At 37.0% G+C, this 25,111-nt stretch overlaps 1 protein-coding gene across 4 annotated transcripts in view; it reads right to left on the bottom strand.

Annotated features, from left to right (window-relative positions):
• The window catches only part of RNMT (RNA guanine-7 methyltransferase), a 52,492-nt gene that overhangs the window by 19,616 nt on the left and 7,765 nt on the right, over positions 1-25,111 (bottom strand). For all 4 annotated transcript variants that reach the window (XM_077136070.1, XM_077136068.1, XM_077136071.1 and 1 more), the window contains exons 4-5: positions 24,869-25,004; positions 1,062-1,187 (exon numbers count right to left, since the gene is read on the bottom strand). In XM_077136070.1, coding sequence (XP_076992185.1) covers positions 1,062-1,187; positions 24,869-25,004 — 262 coding nt within the window. The remainder of the gene's footprint in view (positions 1-1,061; positions 1,188-24,868; positions 25,005-25,111) is intronic.

Below are 25,111 nucleotides of genomic sequence, written 5' to 3'. Positions count from 1 at the left end.
ATACCATGAACAAAATTCCCTGTGATATACATATCACATATCTGCCTCTGTGTTTGTGTGTGTGTCCAGAAAGAGAAATAAATATATGTAGAGACACATTTAAAATATATATAATGGCAATCTTCTCACTAAATTTTATTTTTCAATGAATTGAGTTAAATTTTGTTTTAATTTCTAATACAGTAAATATCAACGATATAACAGACATAAACAAAACCCCTTTGTGCTCAATTATTTGTGTACTGGGTCCTAAAACCAAAAGTTGAGAATTGCTGACTCAGACAATCCTTCACAGGTCATGCTGTGTATTTCCTTTTACTCACCAAGAGTATGATGCCTGCTTATCCCACTTTCATTGTTTAGAATGATCAGTGGTCTTAAGACGCTTGACTGATTCATTTATTAAGTTCCTATCAACCTTTCACCTAATGGCTTTAGTATCTTTTTAGGACTGTTACCTATATCATCTGTCAACAAGGATTGGAAAATGGTAATTTTTCTAATTATCTAATTCCTCTTGCATTTATTAAAATTACTTATGAATTTTCAGTGAAGAAGAAATTTCCATTATCAACTATTAGCTTATACTGAATATGGTTCATATAGGACAAGCAAGGTAACTGCTTCATACTCCTCTGTCCCCTGCCCCAAATTCTCTATTTCAGAATAGTTAAGTTGCCCAGCAACCTCTAGGGGTGAGCAATGAGGTTTTCCCTTTATGTGAAGTGTTTCAATCCACTGCAATTCTTCTTCTCAATGTTCAAACTGTCCTATCTCTAGCTAGTGGAAGCCTTTTCAAATTTGTCCTTTACACATGACTCCAATTATCTTCGATGACTCCCTTTCAAGAAAGACAAGTTGTCCTAGGCACATTAACTGTACTGTGAAACCATCAGGAATGCCTTATAAATCCTGTTTAAAAATATCTGTCTCATACATGGCCCCCCAAAATCATGCCACAAGAGATATGTTTGTGGCATATCACTAATGAGATCCTTCTTATTTTCTATTCACCTGATGAACCACAACTTATTATTTTCTATACCTTTTATTTCTCTTACCAGTACAAACTAGCTTGTTAATTCTTCCCTTTTTCCACTTGAGCAAATCTCCGCCTTTACCACATCCCAGGTCCAAAACAGTGATATCACGTTTTTTTTTCTGTCGTACCTTTTCGAGAAATTCCCCTAAAAGAGAGAAAATGGTTGTAAGAAATCTCTTCTTCATTTTTGCCAAAGCATAATTATTACCTCTGATAACAATTTTCACCAAAGCATAACTGTTTCCTCTAATAACATGTAATGTAAACTACTACACATTCATTTATGAAATTAATTCATAACTGTTTGGTAAACATTTCAAAATACAACTAAGAGTTAAGTTAACTTGATCCTTTAGTCTCAAAGATGAAAGGATATATATCTAGCATTTTAGAAAGTTAAGAAATTTGAAGATTATTTTCAGAATTTGATTTCACATTAACTAGCAGACATTTTAAATTTTAATCCATACAAGAAGACCAAACACTTGTTCATAAGAAAAAACTATTCATAATACATTTTAGCTGTTCCCAAAGCTAAGCATTTTACTGATCATAACTCAAAGTAAATCAAGGTAGTTATGGGATCATGAGAGTGCTTCATTTCCATATAGATGTCAGGTTTATCACCAAAAGAAATAAAAGAACTAGTCCAAAAGACTGAACCTCAAAATTTTGTCATCAGCACAATCCTTAAACACCGTGAAGTAAAAATGAACTTTTCATCCCAATCTACTAAATCACATTAATAGCTAACAAATAAAGTCAGCAATATCCCATACATCAACAGCCATGTACTATGATTATCAGTTAACAGAAAGGCATACTGGAATATTCAGTAATTCTAAAACTCAATACAATGCTCAATCCTAGACAGCCTCTCCCTGTTTTCCTAATTCATGTGTATTATTTTGATGGCTAAAATATTCTGTGCAAATACTTCTGCTTTTCACTATCTATAGGATATAGAAGCATGTGTTTCATATTTAACTTTCTGCCATGAATCTTAATAACAAAAATGTTGAAAGAATAAAAACACAATACTATATTATAAAATCCCTTAATTTCCATACATTGAAATTAATGAGGGGAATCATCATGAAGTATTATTTTCAATGAAGTCCATCACATTCAAGAATAGTACTCAATAATTTACCAAGATATTAAGCACCAAAAGAAAAGAGAAAAATGGTGACCAAGAGCGAGTGTTAAGGGTGGGAGACTGTCCAGACCACAGCAACTCTGTGAGGGCCAGAACACAGGTACAGACAGCAAAGCAGACACTGAAGGTGGCTGGGACCAATGAATGAGAAACAGACTACAGACACTGTGAGAAAGCAATTCGTGCTTATCTGACTTGTCATTTTAAAAATTTCCTGTTTTTGTGATTATAAAAAATAACAGTATGATGTAAAAATATAGCTGGCCTCAAAAATATTTGTTCAATGAATAAATACATGAATAAATTATAAAGCATAAAAAATACTCAATGGTAAGTCACCTACATCACTGGAGATAAGGAATGAAGAGAAAAGCTGGAAAGAAATTAGGTCAAGAAGAGGGGCTGAAAACGTGCTGATATTAACCTTAGAAAAAGGAATTTGAATCACATTCATATTACCCTACCTGACAAGTGGCAGAGACAATTCATTTTTGTCATAAAACATGAATATTAAAAACAAATATGGGGAGAACAGCTACTAGGGGAGTAGAAACAATACAGAACAGCTCCCGGAGCCACGACACAGATCAAAAAGACAGCGTACCCCATCCTGGAACGGCTGACTAACTGAGAGAACCCGCACCGGTGAGAACGCCGAGGGGCGCGGGCTTCCCCGGGTGGGGCGGCAAGCGGCCGGAGTCCCTTCCTTCCTCCGTCCCGGGCCAGCTGGCAGAATTGGGCAGGCGGTCCCCTCAAGCTGCGGCGACTGGCGCCCCCACCACGCGCGGCCCCCCGGACGAACTGAGAGAATTGGATCGGAAATCCCCAGGCCACTGAGAACGGTGATTGGGGGTGTCCCTTCCAAACACGTGACTCCCCGGTCTGGCTGGGAACGGTGCACTCTCCCGGGCTGCAGCAGCTGGCGCCCTCCCGCCACGCTTGGCACACCGGGTCGACTAGGTTATTCGGATGGGCGCTCTCCCGGGCTGCGGCAGCCGGCGACCTTCCCCGCGTTCGGACCCCCGGGCCGGCTGGCACTCTTCCAAGCCGCTTCGGCTGGGGAACCTCCCCCACGGCGAGAGCTTTCCAAAGTTAAAGGACCCACAGCATCTTTTTCCTGGTGGGACCCGCAGACAAACATGTGCCACAAGCACCACCTACTGGGCAGGATAAGAAAAACAGAACCTAGAGATTTCACAGAAATCTTTCAACCTGTGGGGTCCAACACCCAGGGAAATCTGATTAACTGCCCAGACGCCAGCAGAAGATAACGGATGACGCTCAGAAAATTGAAAATATGCCCCAGTCAAAGGAACAAACCAATAGTTCAAATGAGATACAGGAGCTGAGACAACTAATGCTGAATATATGAACAGAAATGGAAAACCTCTTCAAAAACGAAATTGATAAATTGAGGGAGGACATGAAGAAGACATGGGCTGAAGAAAAAGAAGAAATAGAAAAACTGAAAAAACAAATCACAGAACTTATGGAAGTGAAGGATAAAGTAGAAAAGATGGAAAAAACAATGGATACCTACAATGATAGATTTAAAGAGACAGAAGATAGAATTAGTGATTTGGAGGATGGAATATCTGAATTCCAAAAACAAACAGAAACTTTCGGGAAAAGAACAGAAAAATTTGAACAGGGTATCAGGGAACTCAAGAACAATATGAACCACAGAAATATACGTGTTGTGGGTGTCCCAGAAGGAGAAGAGAAGGGAAAAGGAGGAGAAAAACTAATGGAAGAAATTATCACTGAAAATTTCCCAACTCTTATGAAAGACCTAAAATTACAGATCCAAGAAGTGCAGAGCACCCCAAAGAGAATAGACCGAAATAGGCGTTCTCCAAGACACTTACTACTTAGAATGTCACAGGTCAAAGAGAAAGAGAGGATCTTGAAAGCAGCAAGAGAAAAACAATCCATCACATACTGGGAAACCCAATACGACTATGTGTAGATTTCTCAGCAGAAACCATGGAAGCTAGAAGACAGTGGGATGATATATTTAAAATACTAAAAGAGAAAAACTGCCAACCAAGACTCCTATATCCAGCAAAATTGTCCTTCAAAAATGAGGGAGAAATTAAAACATTCTCAGACAAAAAGTCACTGAGAGAATTTGTGACCAAGAGACCAGCTCTGCAAGAAATACTAAAGGGAACACTAGAGTCAGATACAAAAAGACAGAAGAGAGAGGTATGGAGAAGAGTGTAGAAAGCAGGAAAGTCAGATATGATATATATAATACAAAAGGCAAAATGGTAGAGGAAAATATTATCCAAACAGTAATAACACTAAATGTTAATGGACTGAATTCCCCAATCAAAAGACATAGACTGGCAGAATGGATTTAAAAACAGGATCCTTCTATATGCTGTCTACAGGAAACACATCTTAGACCCAAAGATAAACATAGGTTGAAAGTGAAAGGTTGGGAAAAGATATTTCATGCAAATAACAACCAGAAAAGAGCAGGAGTGGCTATACTAATATCCAACAAATTAGACTTCAAATGTAAAACAGTTAAAAGAGACAAAGAAGGACACTATATACTAATAAAAGGAACAACTAAACAAGAAGACATAACAATCATAAATATTTACGCACCGAACCAGAATGCCCCAAAATACGTGAGGAATACACTGCAAACACTGAAAAGGGAAATAAACACATCTACCATAATAGTTGGAGACTTCAATTCACCACTCTCATCAATGGACAGAACACCTAGACAGAGGATCAATAAAGAAATAGACAATCTGAATATTACTATAAACGAGCTAGACTTAACAGACATTCATAGGACATTACATCCCACAATAGCAGGATACACCTTTTTCTCAAGTGCTCATGGATCATTCTCAAAGACAGACCATATGCTGGGTCACAAAGCAAGTCTTAATAAATTTAAAAATATTGAAATCATACACAACACTTTCTCGGATCATAAAGGAATGAAGTTGAAAATCAATAATAGGCAGACTGCCAGAAAATTCACAATACGTGGAGGCTCAACAACACACTCTAAAACAACGAGTGGGTCAAAGAAGAAATTGCAAGAGAAATTAGAAAATACCTCGAGGCGAATGAAAATGAAAACACAACATATCAAAACTTATGGGACGCAGCAAAGGCAGTGCTAAGAGGGAAATTTATTGCCCTAAATGCCTATATCAGAGAAGAAGAAAAGGCAAAAATGCAGGAATTAACTGTCCACTTGGAAGAACTGGAGAAAGAACAGCAAACTAATCCCAAAGCAAGCAAAAGGAAAGAAATAACAAAGATTAGAGCAGAAATATATGAAATTGAAAACATGGAAACAATAGAGAAAATCAATAAGACCAGAAGTTGGTTCTATGAGAAAATCAATAAGATTGATGGGCCCTTAGCAAGAATGACAAAAAGAAGAAGAGAGAGGATGCAAATAAATAAGATCAGAAATGGGACTTCCGGAGAAGATGGCGGCTTAGTAAGACGTGCGGGTCCTAGTTCCTCCTCCAGAAAAGCAACTAAAGAAACAGAAACAATACGAAACAGCTCCCGGAGTCACGACAGAGACCAACAAGACAGCGTACTCCATTCTGGAACGGCTGAACGGGCAGGGAGAATCCGTTGCGGTGAGATACCCGAGGGGCGCGCGTTGCGGTGAGATACCCGAGGGGCGCACGTTTTCCTGGCCAGGGCGGGTGGCGACTGGGGTCCCCTCCACGCACGTGGCTCCCCGGTCTGACTGGGAACGTTGGATAGCGGGGCCCTCCCATCACGCTTGGCATCTCAGGCCAGCTGGGCAATTTGGACCGGCACTCCCCAAAGCCGTGGCGGCCGGCGACCCCCCTCCACGCGCGGTTTCCCGGGCCGACTGCGAGATTCGGATTGGCGAGTTAAAGGAGCCACAGCATCTTTTACTGGTGGGCCCCGCAGACAGACGAGCGCTACAAGCGCCACCTACTGGGCAGGAAAAGAAAAACAGAGCCCAGAGATTTCAGAGAAAAAGCTTTCAACCAGCCGGGTCCCACACCCAGGGAAATCTGATCAAATGTCCAGACACCAGCAGAAAATAATGGATGACGCTCAGAAAATTGAAGATATGGCCCAGTCAAAGGAACAAACCAATAGTTCAAATGAGATACAGGAGCTGAGACAACTAATGCTGAATATACGAACAGAAATGGAAAAACTCTTCAAAAACCAAATCAATAAATTGAGGGAGGACATGAAGAAGACATGGGCTGAACAAAAAGAAGAAATAGAAAATCTGAAAAAACAAATCACAGAACTTATGGGAGTGAACGACAAAGAAGAAAAAATGGAAAAAACAATGGATACCTACAATGGTAGATCTAAAGAGACAGAAGCTACAATTAGTGAACTGGAGGACGGAACATCTGAATTCCAAAAAGAAACAGAAACTATAGGGAAAAGAATGGAAAAACTTGAGCAGGAGATCAGGGAACTGAATGACAATATGAAGCACACAAATATACGTGTTGTGGGTGTCCCAGAAGGAGAAGAGAAGGGAAAAGGAGGAGAAAAACTAATGCAAGAAATTATCACTGAAAATTTCCCAACTCTTATGAAAGACCTAAATTTACAGATCCAAGAAGTGCAGCGCACCCCAAAGAGAATAGACCCAAATAGGCATTCTCCAAGACATTTACTAGTTAGAATGTCAGAGGTCAAAGAGAAAGAGAGGATCTTGAAAGCAGCAAGAGAAAAACAATCTGTCACATACAAGGGAAACCCAATACGACTATGTGTAGATTTCTCAGCAGAAACCATGGAAGCTAGAAGACAGTGGGATGATATATTTAAAATACTAAAAGAGAAAAACTGCCAACCAAGACTCCTATATCCAGCAAAATTGTCCTTCAAAAATGAAGGAGAAATTAAAACATTTATAGACAAAAAGTCACTGAGAGAATTTGTGACAAAGAGACCAGCTCTGCAAGAAATACTAAAGGGAGCGCTAGAGTCAGATACGAAAAGACAGAAGAGAGAGGTATGGAGTAAAGTGTAGAAAGCAGGAAAATCAGATATGATATATATAATACAAAAGCCAAAATGGTAGAGGAAAATATTATCCAAACAGTAATAACATAAAAGTTAATGGACTGAATTTCCCAATCAAAAGACATAGAATGGCAGAATGGATTACGACCCAGCAATACCACCGCTAGGTATCTACTCAAAGGACTTAAGGGCAAAGACACAGACGGACATTTGCACACCAGTGTTTATAGCAGCATTATCTACAATTGCAAAGAGATGGAAACAGCCAAAATGTCCATGAACAGACGAGTGGCTAAACAAACTGTGGCGTATACCTACGATGGAATATTATGCAGCTTTAAGACAGACTAAACTTATGAAGCATGTAATAACATGGATGGACCTAGAGAACATTATGCTGAGTGAGTCTAGCCCAAAACTAAAGGACAAATACTGTAAGGTCCCACTGATGTGAACCGACATTCGAGAATCAGCTTGGAATATATCATTGGTAACAGAGACCAGCAGGAGTTAGACACAGGGTAAGATAATGGGTAACTGGAGCTGAAGGGATACAGACTGTGCAACAGGACTAGATACAAAAACTCAAAAATGGACAGCACAATAATACCTAAGTGTAATGTAACTATGTTGGAACACTGAATGAAGCTGCACCTGAAATATGGTTTTTTGTTTGTTTGTTTGTTTGTTTGTATCTTTTGGTTTTGTTTTTTTTTCCTTTTTATATATATATATATTTTTTATTAATATTATTATTTTAATTCTCTTCTCTATATTAACATTCTATATCTTTTTCTGCTGTTTTGGTAGTTCTTTTCCTAAATCGATGCAAATGTACTAAGAAATGATGATCATACATCTTTGTGATGATACTAGAATTACTGAGTGCATGTGTAGAATGGAATGATTTCTAAATGTTGTGTTAATTTCTTTTCTTTTTTTTGATTAATAAAAAAAAAATTTACCATATAAAAAAAAGTTGAAAAAGTAATCAGACTTTAATTAGAGATATAAATGAAGCTGATCTAGATAGGAAAAACAAAAAACAAAAAACAAACAAACAAAAAAGATCAGAAATGGAAGAAAAGACATAACTACTGACCTCACAGAAATAAAGGAGGTAATAACAGGATACTATGAACAACTTTACGCTAATAAATACAACAATTTAGATGAAATGGACGGGTTCCTGGAAAGACATGAACAACCAACTTTGACTCAAGAAGAAATAGATGACCTCAACAAACCAATCACAAGTAAAGAAATTGAATTAGTCATTCAAAAGCTTCCTAAAAAGAAAAGTCCAGGACCAGATGGCTTCACAAGTGAATTCTTTCAAAGATTCCAGAAAGAATTAGTACCAACTCTCCTCAAACTCTTCAAAAAAATTGAAGTGGAGGGAAAACTACCTAATTCATTCTATGAAGCCAACATCACCCTCATACCAAAACCAGGCAAAGATATTACAAAAAAAGAAAACTACAGACCAATCTCTCTAATGAATACAGATGCAAAAATCCTCAACAAAATTCTAGCAAATCGTACGCAACAACACATTAAAAGAATTACACATCATGACCAAGTAGGATTCATCCCAGGTATGCAAGGATGGTTCAACATAAGAAAATCAATTAATGTAATACACCATATCAACAAATCAAAGCAGAAAAATCACATGACCATCTCAATTGATGCAGAGAAGGCATTTGACAAGATTCAACATGCTTTCCTGTTGAAAACACTTCAAAAGGTAGGAATACAAGGGAACTTCCTTAAAATGATAGAGGGAATATATGAAAAACCCACAGCTAATATCATCCTCAATGGGGAAAAATTGAAAACTTTCCCCCTAAGATCAGGAACAAGACAAGGATGTCCACTATCACCACTATTATTCAACATTGTGTTGGAGGTTCTAATCAGAGCAATTAGACAAGAAAAAGAAATACAAGGCATCAGAATTGGAAAGGAAGAAGTAAAACTATCACTGTTTGCAGACAATATGATACTATACGTCGAAAACCCGGAATAATCCACAACAAAACTACTACAGCTAATAAATGAGTACAGCAAAGTAGCAGGTTACAAGATCAACATTCAAAAATCTGTAGTGTTTCTATACATTAGCAATGAACAAGCTGAGGGGGAAATCAAGAAACGAATTCCATTTACAACTGCAACTAAACGAATAAAATACCTAGGAATAAATTTAACTAGACAAAAAACCTATACAAAGAAAACTACAAAAAACTGTTAAGACCTAAATAGATGGAAGGGCATACCGTGCTCATGGATTGGAAGACTAAATATAGTTAAGATGTCAATCCTACCTAAATTGATTTACAGATTCAATGCAATACCAATCAAAATCCCAACAACTTATTTTTCAGAAATAGAAAAACCAATGAGCAAATTTATCTGGAAGGGCAGGGTGCCCCGAATTGCTAAAAACATCTTGAGGAAAAAAAAAAAGCTGGAGGTATCGCGCTGCCTGACTTTAAGGCATATTATGAAGCCACAGTGGTCAAAACAGCATGGTATTGGCATAAAGATAGATATATCAACCAATGGAATCGAATAGAGTGCTCAGATATAGACCTTCTCATCTATGGACATTTGATCTTTGATAAGGCAGTCAAGCCAACTCACCTGGGACAGAACAGTCTCTTCAATAAATGGTGCCTAGAGAACTGGATATCCATATGCAAAAGAATGAAAGAAGACCCATATCTCACACCCTATACAAAAGTTAACTCAAAATGGATCAAAGATCTAAACATTAGGTCTAAGACCATAAAACAATTAGAGGAAAATGTTGGGAGATATCTTATGAAACTTACAATTGGAGGTGGTTTTATGGACCTGAAACCTAAAGCAAGAACACTGAAGAAGGAAATAAATAAATGGGAGCTCCTCAAAATTAAACACTTTTGTGCATCAAAGAACTTCATCAAGAAAGTAGAAAGACAGCCTACACAATGGGAGACAATATTTGGAAATGACATATCAGATAAAGGTCTAGTATCCAGAATTTATAAAGAGATTGTTCAACTCAACAACAAAAAGACAGCCAACCCAATTACAAAATGGGAAAAAGACTTGAACAGACACCTATCAGAAGAGGAAATACAAATGGCCAAAAGGCACATGAAGAGATGCTCAATGTCCCTGGCCATTAGAGAAATGCAAATCAAAACCACAATGAGATATCATCTCACACCCACCAGAATGGCCATTATCAACAAAACAGAAAATGACAAGTGCTGGAGAGGATGTTGAGAAAGAGGCACACTTATGCACTGTTGGTGGGAATGTCAAATGGTGCAACCACTGTGGAAGGCAGTTTGGCGGTTCCTCAAAAAGCTGAATATAGAATTGCCATACGACCCAGCAATACCATTGCTGGGAATCTACTCAAAGGACTTAAGGGCAAAGACACAAACGGACATTTGCACACCAATGTTTATAGCAGCGTTATTTACAATTGCAAAGAGATGGAAACAGCCGAAATCTCCATCAACAGAAGAGTGGCTAAACAAACTGTGGTATATACATACGATGGAATACTATGCAGCTTTAAGACAGGATAAACTTATGAAGCATGTAATAACATGGATGGACCTAGAGAACATTATGCTGAGTGAGTCTAGCCAAAAACTAAAGGACAAATACTGTATGGTCCCACTGATGTGAACAGACATTCAAGAATAAATTTGGAATATGTCCTTGATAACAGAGTCCAGCAGGAGTTAGAAACAGGGTAAGATAATGGCCAATTGGAGTTGAAGGGATACAGACGGTGTAACAGGACTAGATACAAAAACTCAAAAATGGACAGCACAATAATACCTAATTGTAAAGTAATCATGTTAAAACACTGAATGAAGCTGCATCTGAGCTACAGGTTTTTGTTTTGTTTTGTTTTGTTTTGATTTTACTATTATTACTTTTATTTTTTTCTCTATATTAACATTCTATATCTTTTTCGGTTATGTTGCTAGTTCTTCTAAACCAATGCATATGTACTAAGAAATGATGATCATGCATCTATGTGATGATGTTAAGAATTACTGATTGCATATGTAGAATGGTATGATCTCTAAATGTTGGGTTAATTTCTTTTTTTCCGTTAATTAAAAAAAAAAAAAAAGAAGGGATAATTGGAGCTGAAGGGATACAGACTGTACAACGGGACTGGATATAAAAACTCAGAAATGGACAGCACAGTACTACCCAATTGTAATGCAATTATGTTAAAACAGTGAATGAAGCTGCATGTGAGGTATAGGTTTTTTTTTTTCTTTTTCTATTATTGTTTTAATTCTTATTCTGTTGTCTTTTTATTTCTTTTTCTAAATCGATGCAAATGTACTAAGAAATGATGAATATGCAACTATGTGATGTTATTAAGAATTACTGATTGTACATGTAGATTGGAATGATTTCTAATTGTTTTGTTAATTCTTTTTTTAATTAATAAAAAAAAAAAAGAAAAAAAAAAGATGTTACCAAACTCCAGCAGGTTAAAAGAAATGGTGCTGGTGTGACCATTCTCAGATGTGAAATTTCTGAGCTTTGCACTAAAGTGCAAGAACAGCAGAAACAACTTCAAAACCAGGACCAGAAACTGCTAGGGCAGACCCAGATCATAGGCGAACAGAATGCACAGTTGGCAGAGCTGATGCAAACTGAGAGAAGTAATGGAAAGTGCAGTAAGAAACGCCTCTGGATCTGGGCAGGATGAGGAATCGCCTCAGAAACCAAAAAACGCAGTGGAAAGTCACAGACTCTCTTAGGAAATCTAAACGTCTTCAGAGTAGAAAGTTAGTTGGAATGTGGTTCTAATATCAGAGGAAGAAGTGGCTTAGTTGCTTAAACAGTTATGCATATTAGGACACCTTGAGAAACACGGTGTCCCTTTAGACGTCAGTCTTGACAGACTAGAAGCTAAGTTTAAATACAGAAAATGGGAGAGTGCCAAGATGGTGGCTTAGCAAGGTGTGGGATTTAGTTCATCCTCCAGAACAGCTACTAAATAGCCAGGAACAGTACAGAACAACTGCTGGGGCCACGTCAGTGACCGGACACACAGCGTACCTCAGTCTGGACCAGCTGGACCGGCTGTGAGTCCCACCAGGACCGTAAGTTCCCCAAGTCATGGCAGCTGGTGCCCCTACCCAACAGGCTGCTTCCCAGAGGGGAAAGGAAAGAGACTTTACCAGCAGCAGGGGCTGGGCGCAACTAAATTTCAATTGTGGAATTAATTCACAAATTCTGACCACTAAAAATAGGCCCCAAGATCAGCTGAGCCTGGTCAAAGCGTGGGTTGCTGATTTTTGCCCTGGCACCAAAGGGTCAGGGCTGACAGAAAAAGAAAAAGAAAAAAAGAAACAGGTTTTTTGGATCAGATAGCACATAATACTTGAAAGGGTCTGGGCCCTGAAGGAAAGGAGGGGGTACATAGGATCTGAAGGTACACAAAGCAACAGGCCAACTTAAACTCTTGCTTGACAAATCTGAGGAATGGGGGTCCTGCTCTGAGAAGGATTTTTCTCTTTCTTTTTGTGGCTGTGTTTCTACAAAGGCCTGACTGCCTTTGGATACAGCGGCAGGGCTTCTCAGGCTGCAGTTGCCCCAGGCATAGGAAGAAAAAAGCTCATCTGAGAGCTTGTCTGGAGCCTGTGCCTTCCCCAACGGAGGGGTGAGGCCCAGCTCAAGTGAATTCTCTTCCTCAAGGAATTCAGACCCCAGAGTTTGAAAAATTGAAGCGATTAAAACCAGCCTTCAACCTCTCCTCTGTCTCTACCATGCCCCCAGCAGGGAAAGTCTGCCAAAGTTAAAGGTACCACATCACCTTATGCTGGTGGAACCTCCAGGCAGACAAGCGCCACATATTGGGCAGGATAAGAAAAACAGAGTCCAGAGACATAGGAAAGTCTTTCAATCTGCTGGGTCTCACCCTTAGGGAATACCAACGCAGGTGACTCTTTCCTGACAGGAGGCCAGTGTGGTCTGGGAAAATCTGGCTGGGGTCTATAATACCTAAGTAGTCCCTCCTAAGGGTGGGTATAAAACAGCCTATACAGGCAGGCCAAGAAACAAGAAAATAACTGAAAAATTCTGCTCTGTTAAACAAAACCTAAGCTAGTGGTTCAGAATAGGCTGAACTGAATGTCAACGAACAGATAGATAACAAAGTCATCCAGCAAGAAAATCCTAGCTAAAAGAAGTAAAAACAATCTCCCAGAATAAACTAATTAAGGTAATTAAATGCCTAGACCCCAGCAAAAAATAATGAATCACACTAGGAAAATTGAAGAAATGGCCCAAAGAAACAAACCAACAATCCATATGAGATACAGGAGTTGAAACAATTAATTCTGAATGCTTAAACAGACATGGAAAACCTCATCAAAAATCAAATCAATGAATTGAGGGAGGATATAAAGAAGGCAAGGAATGAACAAAAAGAAGAAATCGCAAGTCTGAAAAACAAATCACAGAACCTATGGGAATGAAAGGCATAGTAGAAGAAATGAAAAAAACAATGGAAACCTACAATGTCAGACTTTAAGAGGCAGAAAATAGGATTAGTGAACTGGAGGACGGGACATCTGAAATCCAACAAGCAAAAGAAAATATAGGGAAAAGAATGGAAAAATATGAGCAGGGATTCAGGGAACAGAATGACAACATGAAGCGCACAAATATACGTGTTGTGGGTGTCCCAGAAGGAGAAGAGAAGGGGAAAGGAGAAAAACTAATGGAAGAAATTATCACTGAAAATTTCTCAACTCCTATGAAAGCCTTAAAATTACAGATCCAAGAAGTGTAGTGTACCGCAAACAGAATAGATCCAAAGAGACGTACTCCAAGACACTTACTAATCAGAATGTCAGATGTCAAAGAGGAAGAAAGAATCTTGAAAGCAGCAAGAGAAAAACAATCCATCACATACAAGGGAAGCCCAATAAGGCTATGCATGGATTTCTCAGCAGAAACCATGGAGGCGAGAAGACAGTGGGATGATATATTTAAGTTACTAAAAGAGAAAAACTGCCAACCAAGACTTCTATATCCAGCAAAATTGTCCTTCAAAAATGAGGGAGAAATGAAAACATTTTCAGACAAAAAAATCACTGAGAGAATTTGTGACCAAGAGACCAGCTCTGCAAGAAATACTAAAGGGAGTACTGGAGGCAGATTTGAAAAGACAGAAGAGAGAGGTATGGAGAAGGTAAAAGAAGGAAAATTAGATATGACATATAAAATCCAAAAGGCAAAATGGCAGAAGAAAGTACTACCCACATTTTCATAACACTAAATGTTAATGGATTACACTCCCCAATCAAAAGACACAGACCGGCAGAATGGATTAAAAAACAGGACCCATCTATATGCTGTCCATAGGAAACGCGTCTTAGACCCAAGGATAAACACAGGTTCAAAGTGAAAGGCTGGGAAAAGATATTTCACACAAATAACTGTCAGAAAAGAGCAGGAGTACCTACACTATATTGGACTTCAAATGTAAAACAGTTAAAAGAGACAAAGAAGGACACTATGTATTAATAAAAGGAATAATTCAACAAGAAGACCTAACAATCATAAATATTTATGCACCCAGCCAGGATGCTCCAAAATACATGAGGCAAACACTGAAAAGAGAAATAGACACATCTACCAAAATAGTTGGAGACTTCAATTCCCCACTCTCAGCAGTGGACAGAACATCTAGACAGAGGATCAATAAAGAAACAGAGAATTTGAATAATACAATAAAAGAGCTAGACTTAACAGATTTATAGAACATTACGCTCCACAACAGTAAAATACACCTTTTTCTCAAGGGCTCATGGATCATTTTCAAGGATAGACCATATGCTGGGTCACAAAGCAAGTCTCAATAAATTTAAAAAAGACTGAAATCATACAAAACACTTTCTCGGATCATAAAGGAATGAAGGTGGAAATCAATAATAGGCAGAGTGCCAAAAAATACACAAATATGTGGAGGCTCAACAATACACTCTTAAACAACCAGTGGGTCAAGGAAGAAATTACAAGAGATATCAGTAAATATCTCAAGGCAAATGAAAATGAAAACACAACATATCAAAATGTATGGAATGCAGCAAAGGCAGTGCTAAGATTATTGCCCTAAATGCCTATATCAAAAAAGAAGAGCAAAAATAGAGGAATTAACTGTCCACTTGGAAGAACTAGAGAAAGAATGGCAAACTAACCCCAAAGCAAGCAAAAGGAAAGAAATAATGAAGATTAGAGCAGAAATAAATGAAATTGAGAGCATGAAAACAACTGAGAAAAATCAACAAAACCAGAAGTTGGTTCTATGAAAAAAATCAATAGTGAGGTTGACAAAAAGAAGAGAGACGATGCAAATAAATACAGAAAATGTCCTGTTCACTTGAAAGGAAAGATCTACTTTTTAAATGGACACTATCTTATTCAAAAAAAAAAAGTTGACTTTTTGTTATAAGTGACCTTCATCTGGAATGTCTGAAAAGTAGTAATGTGCTTTGAGTATTGAAGTAATGGGTAACTAAACTGGACTTTCATAGTATTAATGGTAGAAGGGGCTCTACAGTATTGACTATATATTTTAATAAACTACTGGTAAGGGACTTAGTTGCTATATACATGTTTTCAAAGGTCTTTTGGGACCATGCCCTACATTTACATGCGTAGATGCATGCATTGCCTAGTCAGCTCATTTTAAAAACTTTTGCACTGGTATGAATATGAACCTCTACTTTATAGAGCAGCTTCTTAGATTACTTAAGTGCTTAGCATCTTTCACCATTAACAGGGTACCCCTAAAGAGGAAACTGTTGGTCCATTTGTCCTCCAATTTTACAGGACAAGAGAGTAATGAATCCTGTTGCTTTATCTACTCTATGTAGGGTACAAGTACACTGGTTAAGGCAGAACCCCAAATTCCAAAGCTGTTTCTATCACTATTGGACCTCTGGTAACTAGTACTATTCTTTATTCATTTTTGTGTTGCTTATTAGTCAGCTGGGCAGGCAATAGGACTTGAGGGATGCAGCTTTGCAATTGAAGCAAAGTTCACTGAAGAAAAGTGTACTATGAAACAGCATTTTGATCATTTCATTTCGGGAGGCAAGGTGACCTGAGAGAAACTTTTTTAATTTAAATTTCAAGTTTTCCTTATCTTACAATTTAAAAAAAAGGCTTTAATGTTTTTTGCACTCCTCTTTGGAGCCTGCAACTGGAAAAGCATGTTTTGTACTTTTCAACTTTCTGAGTGACTGATCACTTTAACGATCTCCAAACGTGTACAGTGGTTATTTTCCCAACTGCATATTTTGAGACATTATTCAACCATCACTGTCCTAGTTTTTTTAACCTTTTTATTTTGAAATAATTTCAAACTTATAAAACTATTATACAAATATGAACCCCATAGAGAAAACTCCCACCTACCCTACACCCCCAGATACCCAGATCCATCACTAGTTTTATTTTTAATGTACTAAATGATACAACTGTTATTTGACTGTTAAATTCTTTTAAATAACTGTTGCCTTGTGCTTCAGTTATTTAAAGTAAATTTAGGTGTAAAATAGAAAACTATCCTTTTCCAGGTGGGAGTTTGACAGTTATATAAAACCTAAGACTTTGCTATGTACCTTAGTTGAAGAAAAACACAAGCTTACCACTTTTTATACGCATCCAACATAACATGGATACGCATCCTTTAGATTAGCTTCACCAAATGAAACTTTTCTATCCATGTTTATGTTTTCCTTACATAATACTGTCCCCTTAGATTTTGATCAAATCTATATCTAATTTTGAAGTTCTATTTACAGTGTAGTATGTTTTCAATGAAAAACCATAAAACAACCAAGTGTTTCACAGTTTATTGGGAAGGCAGTTTTTCTCTGGGGGGCACTGCATGGTCAGGGAATCGAACCCAAGTCTCCTGCATGGAAGGCGAATATTCTACCATTGAACCACTCATGCACCCAGGAAGGTAATTTTTAAATAAACAATTTCCAAAAAAAGTGAAAGGATGAAAAAAGATCTTCAGTGCAAGCTGTAGTCAAAAGAAAGCAGGAGTAGCTATACAAATATCAGACAAAATAGACTTTAAATGTAAAGATGTCATAAGAGACAAAGAAGGACACTACATAGTAAGAAAAGGGACAATTCACCAGAAAGAAATAAGAATTATAAACATGTATGCTCCCAATCAAAGAGCTCCAAAGTACATGAGACACATACTGGAAAAACTGAAGCGAATTATAGACATAGCAACAATAATAGTGGGAGACTTCAATATACCACTCTCCGCTATAGATAGAACCACACAGAGGATCAACAAGGAAATACAGAACCTAAACACTAGGATAATTGAATTTGATCTAATAGACATATATAGATCATTACATCCCCAAACACCACGATATACATTCTTCTCTAGCACACATGGAATATTCTCCAGGACAGATCATATATTGGGACACAAACCGAGTCTCTATAAATTTATTAAGATTGAAATTATCCAAAGCACTTTCAGATCACAATGAAAAAGATGGAAATTAACAATCACCAAAAAACCAGAGCTTTCAAAAATTTTTGGAGATTAAACAACACAGTCTTAAATAATCAGTGGGTCAAGGAAGAAATTGCTAGAGAAATCTATAAATATCTGGAGATGGGATGCGCCAAAGGCAGTGGTGAGAGGGAAATTTATTGCCCTAAATACCTATATTAAAAAACAAGAACAAGCAAAACTTGAGGATTTAACTGCTCACCTGGAGAATTTAGAGAAAAAACAGCAAACTAACCCCAAAGCAAATAAAAGAAGAGGAATAATAAAGACTGAAGCAGATATAAACAAACTGGAGAACAACAAAACAGTAGGAAGAATCAACAAAACTAAAAGTTGGTTCTTTGAGAAAATCAATAAAATTGATTGTCCCCTTCCAAGACTAATGAAGAAAAAGAGAGAGGACACAAATAAAATCAGAAATGAGAGGGGGGTCATTACCACAGATCATGAAGAAATTTAAAAAACCCTGAGAGAATATAATGAATATCAATATGCCAACAAGCTAGACAACTTAGATGTAACGGACAAATTCCTTGAAACACATGAATTACCTACAATGACTCGAGAAGAAATAGATGATATCAACAAACCAATTACAAATAGAGATCCAGTCATCAAAAATCTTCCCAGACAAAAAGTCCAGGACCAGATGGCTTCACAGGAGAATTTTACCAAACATTTCAAAAAAGAACTAATGGCAATCCTGCTTAAACTCACAAAAAATTGAAGAAAAAGGAATGCTACCTAACTTATTTTATGAGACTAACATCACTCTAATACCAAAATTGGATAAAGACAATACAAGAAAACTACAGACCAATCTCCCTATTGAACAGAGATGCGAAAATTCTTAACAAAATACTAGCAAATTAGGGTGCATGGGTAGTTCAGTGGTTAGAATGCCTGCCTTTCATGCAGGAGACCCAGGTTTGATTTCCAGACCATGAACCAAAAAAACCAAAAAGACAAAAAAACAAAAAAAACCCCAGCAAATTGATTCTAATGCCACACTAAAAGATTTACACATCATGATCAAGTGGGATTCATACCAGGAATGCAAGGGTGGTTCAACATAAGAAAATCAATCAACATAATACAGCACATTAACAAATCAAAAGGGAAAAACCACATGATCATACTGACTGATGTGAAAAAGTATTTGACAAAATCCAGCAACCTTTCCTGATAAAAACATTTCAAAAGTTAAGAATTGAAGGAAACGTTCTCAATATCATAAAAGACATATGAAAAACCCACAGCCAGCATCATAATTAATGGTGAGAAAGTGAAAGCATTCCCCTTGAGATTGGGGACGAGACAAGGATGCCCACTGTCACCACTATCATTCAACACTGTATTAGAAGTATTAGATGCAGCAATTAGACAAGAGAAAAAAATAAAAGGCATTCAAATAGGAAAGGAAGAAGCAAAACTTTCATTATTTGCATATGACATGATCATAACTTAAGGGAAATCTACAGTAAAACTATTTGAGCTAATAAACAAATTCAGCAAAGTGTCAGGATACAAGATTAATGTACAAAAATCAGTAATGTTTCTATACACAAGAAATGACCCATCTGAGGTGACAACTAAGGAAAAAACTCCATCCAGAACAGCAACCAGAAGAATTAGGTATCTAGCAATAAGCTTAACTAGGGATATATCAAGGACTTATATACAGAAAATTACAAAAAAATGCTAAAAGAAATAAAAAAATGACCTAAATAGATGGAAAGATATTCCATGCTCATTGACAGGAAGGTTGAATATCATCAAGATGTCAATTCCACCCAAACTAATCTACAGATTCAATGCAATACCAATAAAAATCCTAACAACCTACTTTGAAAACTTGGAAAAGGTGGTTATCAAATTTATATGGAAGGGAAAGCTAAAGATATCCTAAAAAAGAAGAGTGAACTGGGAGTTCTATCACTACCTGACTTTAATGCTTGCTATATAAAGCCACAGCAGTCAAAACAGCATGTTACTGGCACAAAGATAGAAGGCTGGCCAGCAGAACAGAATTAAGAGTACAGAGATTGACCACTAAATTTATGGACATTTGATCTTAGATAAGGCCCCTAAATCCACTGAATTTGGACAGAATAATCTTTTCAATAAATGGGCATGGGAGAACTGGATTACAATAGCCAAAAGCATGAAAAAGGACCCCTATCTTACACCCTAGACAAAAATTAATTCAAAATGGATTAAAGACCTAAATGCAAGAGCCAATATCATAAAACTCCTTGGAAAAAACGCAGGGAAACACCTTCAAGATCTACTAAGAGGAGGTAACTTCTTAAACTTTACACCTACAACACAAGCTGCAAAAGAATAGATAGAAAAATGGGAACTCTTTAAGATAAAGAGTCCATGCCTCAAAGGACTTTGTTAAAAAGGTGAAGAGGCAGCCAACTGAATGGGAGTAAATACTTTGAAAACCACATATCGGATACAGGTTTGATATACTGTGTACATAAAGAAATTACACACCTCGACAACAAAACAAAGAACCCAATTATAAAATGGGCAGAGGAAATGAAATGGGCACTTTTCTGACGAGCAAAAATACAGATAGCTAAAAAGCACATGAAGAGCTGCTCATCTTCACTGGCTATAAGGGAAATGCAAATTAAAGATGACAATGAGATACCACCTCACAACTATAAGAATGACTGCTATTAAACAGTCAGGAAATTATAAATGTTGGAGAGGATGCGGAGAAATTGGAACATTTATTCATTGTTGGTGGGAATGTAAAATGGTTCAGCAGCTGTGGAAGTCAGTCTGGCGATTCCTCAGAAAACTAAATATTGAGTTGCCTTATGACCCTGAAATACCAACACTTGGTATATATCCAGAAGAGTTAAGGGCAGTGACATGAATAGGCATTTGCACATCAATGTTCATAGTGCACTATTCACAATCGCCCAAAGGTGGAAACAATAGGTGCCCATCAAAATATGAGTGAATAAACAAAATGTGGTATATATTACAATGGAATATTATGCAGCATTTAGACAAAATGATGTCTTGAAACATATGACAACGTAGATGAACCTTGAGGACATAATGCTGAGTAAAGTAAGTCAAACCCAAAAGGACAGACACTGTATGATTCCATTATTATGACTCTGATAAAGTCGCCAGGGCTTTGGAGCAGCTAGAACAAAAAATCTGAAATGAGGGCATGGAAGCCAGGACAAACTCTGGGACCCGTTCTGTAGCTGGTTGGTGAAGTAGGCTTCAAAATTATTGCTAATTTCTTTCTTTTCTTTATATATATATTTTAAAATTTTACAAAAAAAAAAACTACAGGCAGCTATAGTAATATTAGATAAAATAGATTTCTGGGGGGAAAAAAAAAGCAAAAGACAAAAAACCAGGAGAAACTTGTGGAATCCTGGCTGGCCCCTATACCCTCCTTCCCAGAGCAGAACAGAGTCAGCCTGAGCTCACATTGTGGGTCCCTGGCCCTGTTCTGGAGGTAGCAGAGTAACCACAATGCACTTACTGTGGTGCCCTTACATGAGGGCCAGGCTATCAGGTAGCAATTTGAAACACCAAACCAGGAATCTCTGACTCACACTTTCAGAATGTGCCCTGCAAGCAAAAGTAGCTTGCTAACAGCTAAAACAACGTAAGAAACAATGTAGTAAAAGCAGCCTAGGCAAAGGATTACCTGTTTTAAATCATATAATAGAGCACTCAGGAGGTAGGGAAGAAAGTCTGTTTCATAGGGAGCTGAAGGGGCATTTGAATTCCTGTAACCAGGAGAATTCCTAAGGCTAAAAGCAAGTATAAGCCTAGGATAAGATTTAGGCTCAAAACAGACGTTGCACTTCACATATGCCTCAGGCTGGTCTTGACAGGAGGGCTAGATTTTGAAGGAGAGCACCTATCAATGCAGAGAAATTTGCAAAGACTTTGAAAGGTGGTTTATTTATTTTTTTTCTTTTGCATTGGTATGTTGCTCTTAGCTCCTGATAGTCAAGGAAATCTCTCTCATATCACTAGATGGATATAAACTTAAAGAACAGACACTTAAGAACAGAGACTAAATCCCAGAGCTAACACATTAAAACATACAGCTTGCAACAACAGATTAGAAAACAAGCAGAGAAACAGGAAATGATGAGTCACCCAAAAGAACAAGATAAAAATCCAGAAACCAACACAAAGAAGACCCGACTTTGGACATATCAGACAAAGATGTTTTTTAAATGATCCCCAATATGTTCAAGGAGATAAAGGAAAACAGAAAAAGAACTAAAGTGTATCAGGAAAACAATGAGTGAACAATATGAGAATCTCAAAAGAGATTGTAAAAGGAAACAAACACTAGAGTTGAAGACCACAATAACTAAAATTAAAAATTCCCTAGAGGGTTTCAACAGAAGATTGGAGCTGACAGAAAAAAGAATCAGTGAACTCAAAAAAAAAAAAACCAACTGAAATCATTCAGGCTGAGGAGCAGAAAGAAAAAAGAATCATTTTAAAAAGTGAACAATGTCTAAGAAGTATGGAACACTATCAAACATACCAATATACACATTATGGAAGTCCAGAAGGATAAAAAAAGAAAAGGAAAGAAGGAAAATTCAAAGAAACAGTGGTAGAAAACCTCCCAAATATATCAAAAGACATGAATATGTACATTCAAGAGCCCCAATACACTCTACACAGGATAAACTCAAAGAGAACCACCGTAGTTAAACAGCTGAATGCAAAGGAGAAGGAAAGAATTCTGGAACAAGCAGAAGAAAAGCAGTGTGTTATATACAAGAGACTCCCAATAAGATTAAGTTCTGATTTCTCATCATAAAGCATGGAAGAAGAAGGAAACGGACAAAATATTATTTTTAAGTATTAAAGGAAAACTATTGCCAACCAAGAATTTTATACCTGGAGAGACTGTATCAAAAATGAAGGGGCAATTAAGTTATTCTCAGATAAACAAAAGCTGAGGTCAACATTAGACCTGCCTACAAGCAACGCTAAAGGGAATTCTTCAGACTGAAAGGAAATGACACCAGACAGTGGCTCAAAGTGATAAAAAATAAAGTCGCATGACAAAGGTAACCATATGAGTAATTATAAATGCCAGTACTATTATTTTGCATTTTTTAGTATGTAACTCCACTTTTTACTTCTTAGAAGTTCTAAAATGCAAATGCACAGAAAGTATTGATAAATTTATGTATGATCTTGGACATACAATATATAAAGATACAGTTTGTAACATGCACCAAAAAAAAGGTGGTGGGGATGAGGAGGTGGAGGAACAGTGTATGCATATGCTACTGGAGTTAGGCTGGTATCATATAAAACATGACTTATAGATTTAAGATGTTAAATTTAGCCCCATAGTAGCCACAAGGAAAATAGATGAAAAATACAGGGACGGAAATGGTAAAATACAAAAAATAAAATCAATGTGAAAGCACTATTCACCATTACCAAAAGATGGAAGCAATCCAAGTGTCTACCCGGACACGAATGGATAAACAGAATATGCTATGTGTAAAAACAACAGAGGACTATTAAGCATAAAAGAGAATGAAGTTCTGATACAAAAGGAACCTTGACATAGGCTGAATGAAATAAGCCTGACACAAAAGGGCAAATATTGCATTATCCTACTGATACGAAATTATTAGAATAAGGAAACTTATAGTCAGACATTAGAATACAGATTACCAGAGGCTGCCATGAGGGTAAAGGGGCAGGGAATTAATATTTAATTGGTACAACAGTTTTTGTTTGGGGTGACGGGAAAGTTTTGGTAATGGATAGCGATGATGGTAGCAACATATTGCGACTGTAATTAATACCAGCTCAATTATATATTTGAATATACTTAAAAGGGGAAATTCTAGGTCTTATTATATGTGACTAGAATAAAAATTAAAAAACTACAGGAGGGTCCAACACAGTGAAACTTAAAGTAAACTACACACTATAGTTAATAGTTATAATATTGTTTCATCAATTGTAACAAAGGTATCACACTAATGCAAAGTCTTAAAGGGAAAACTGCATGTGTGGGGATTGGGTATATGGGAACCTTACATTTTCCTGATGATTTTTCTATAAACCTAAAAACTTCTCTAATAAAACAGTAACAATAATTTAAAAAAACAACAAAGATGGGACAGGTTTGAAATAATGACACTAGTTCCCACACCCAATGCTTTTCAGAATACAAAAATTTATCTTTAAAAACTAGTATATTATCCTCAAAACTAGTAGAAAGTACCCACAATTAGCATATTTTCCCTCCAGTGTATAATGAAAGCATTTTCACTTTTCCACAGACTAACTTGAAAATAAAAGCAAAACTTTCAAAAACTTCAAAATTCACTCATATAAAAGTCTGGCTACTTAACAAAGCAATAATTATATTATGAATCATATTTTCTCCACTAACATCTATTTTCCTTCCTCAAGTGAGCTTCAATAGATAAAATACTGGCTACAAAAAGTTGAAGGTCTTTGCCCATCTTCAATGTAAACTTTTTTCTCCCCAGACGCCATGTAAGAAAAACAAGCCCAATGCACAACCAACACACATAACCTTCCAACTCATTAACGGCCCACAGGTGAGAATCTATTACACCATCCATTTTCCCAGCAATTTTACTGACTTAATAGAGCCTGAACATTAAATCTAAATAATAACTATGCCATTGCTCGAAAATTCTTAAAGTGCAGTGAAACTAAGGTCACCTAAAGCTTTTAAGTAATAATTCAAAGTATAAAAAGAGCACATCGATTTTAAAAACCTAATTAACTTAACATCAATTAAATACTCAATAATGCCTTATGCAGTCAACCAAAAGTATGTATCAGAAAAATTGATGTTGGAAGCCTAGCTTTGGCTTCAGCTTTATTAAACTCAAGGTTGGATAATTAAATGCACAGAAATGAAAGAGCTAGTAGCTTGACCAATGGTTAACCATATGGGGAAAAATAAAATGACACAGAAACTAAACTAAAACTTCTAAACCAAAAAGCAAAAATCCAATCATACCAATAAGGACACTTTTCATCCAATTATTAAAGTTTCTGAGGTAAAAAATTCGACTTTGACTACGCTTCTCTAAACCAACTTCCTGAAGTTCATTGTAGTGGGCAGCAACTGCTGAGCTGTGTCCTTCTTCCAAGCTCTGAAAATAAGAGAATGGTACAATAGTAAGGATCAGAACATGGTAAAAAAAAAAAAAGCCTAAAAGAGAATCTGACCTAAAGATAAAACAGGACTAAAGTTGGTAAA

The sequence above is a fragment of the Tamandua tetradactyla genome, chromosome 18 (genome assembly GCF_023851605.1).
Source record: "Tamandua tetradactyla isolate mTamTet1 chromosome 18, mTamTet1.pri, whole genome shotgun sequence".
NCBI lineage: Eukaryota > Metazoa > Chordata > Mammalia > Pilosa > Myrmecophagidae > Tamandua > Tamandua tetradactyla.
Note: the sequence above shows the minus strand (reverse complement) of the source record. Positions and strands in the feature narration are given on the sequence as shown.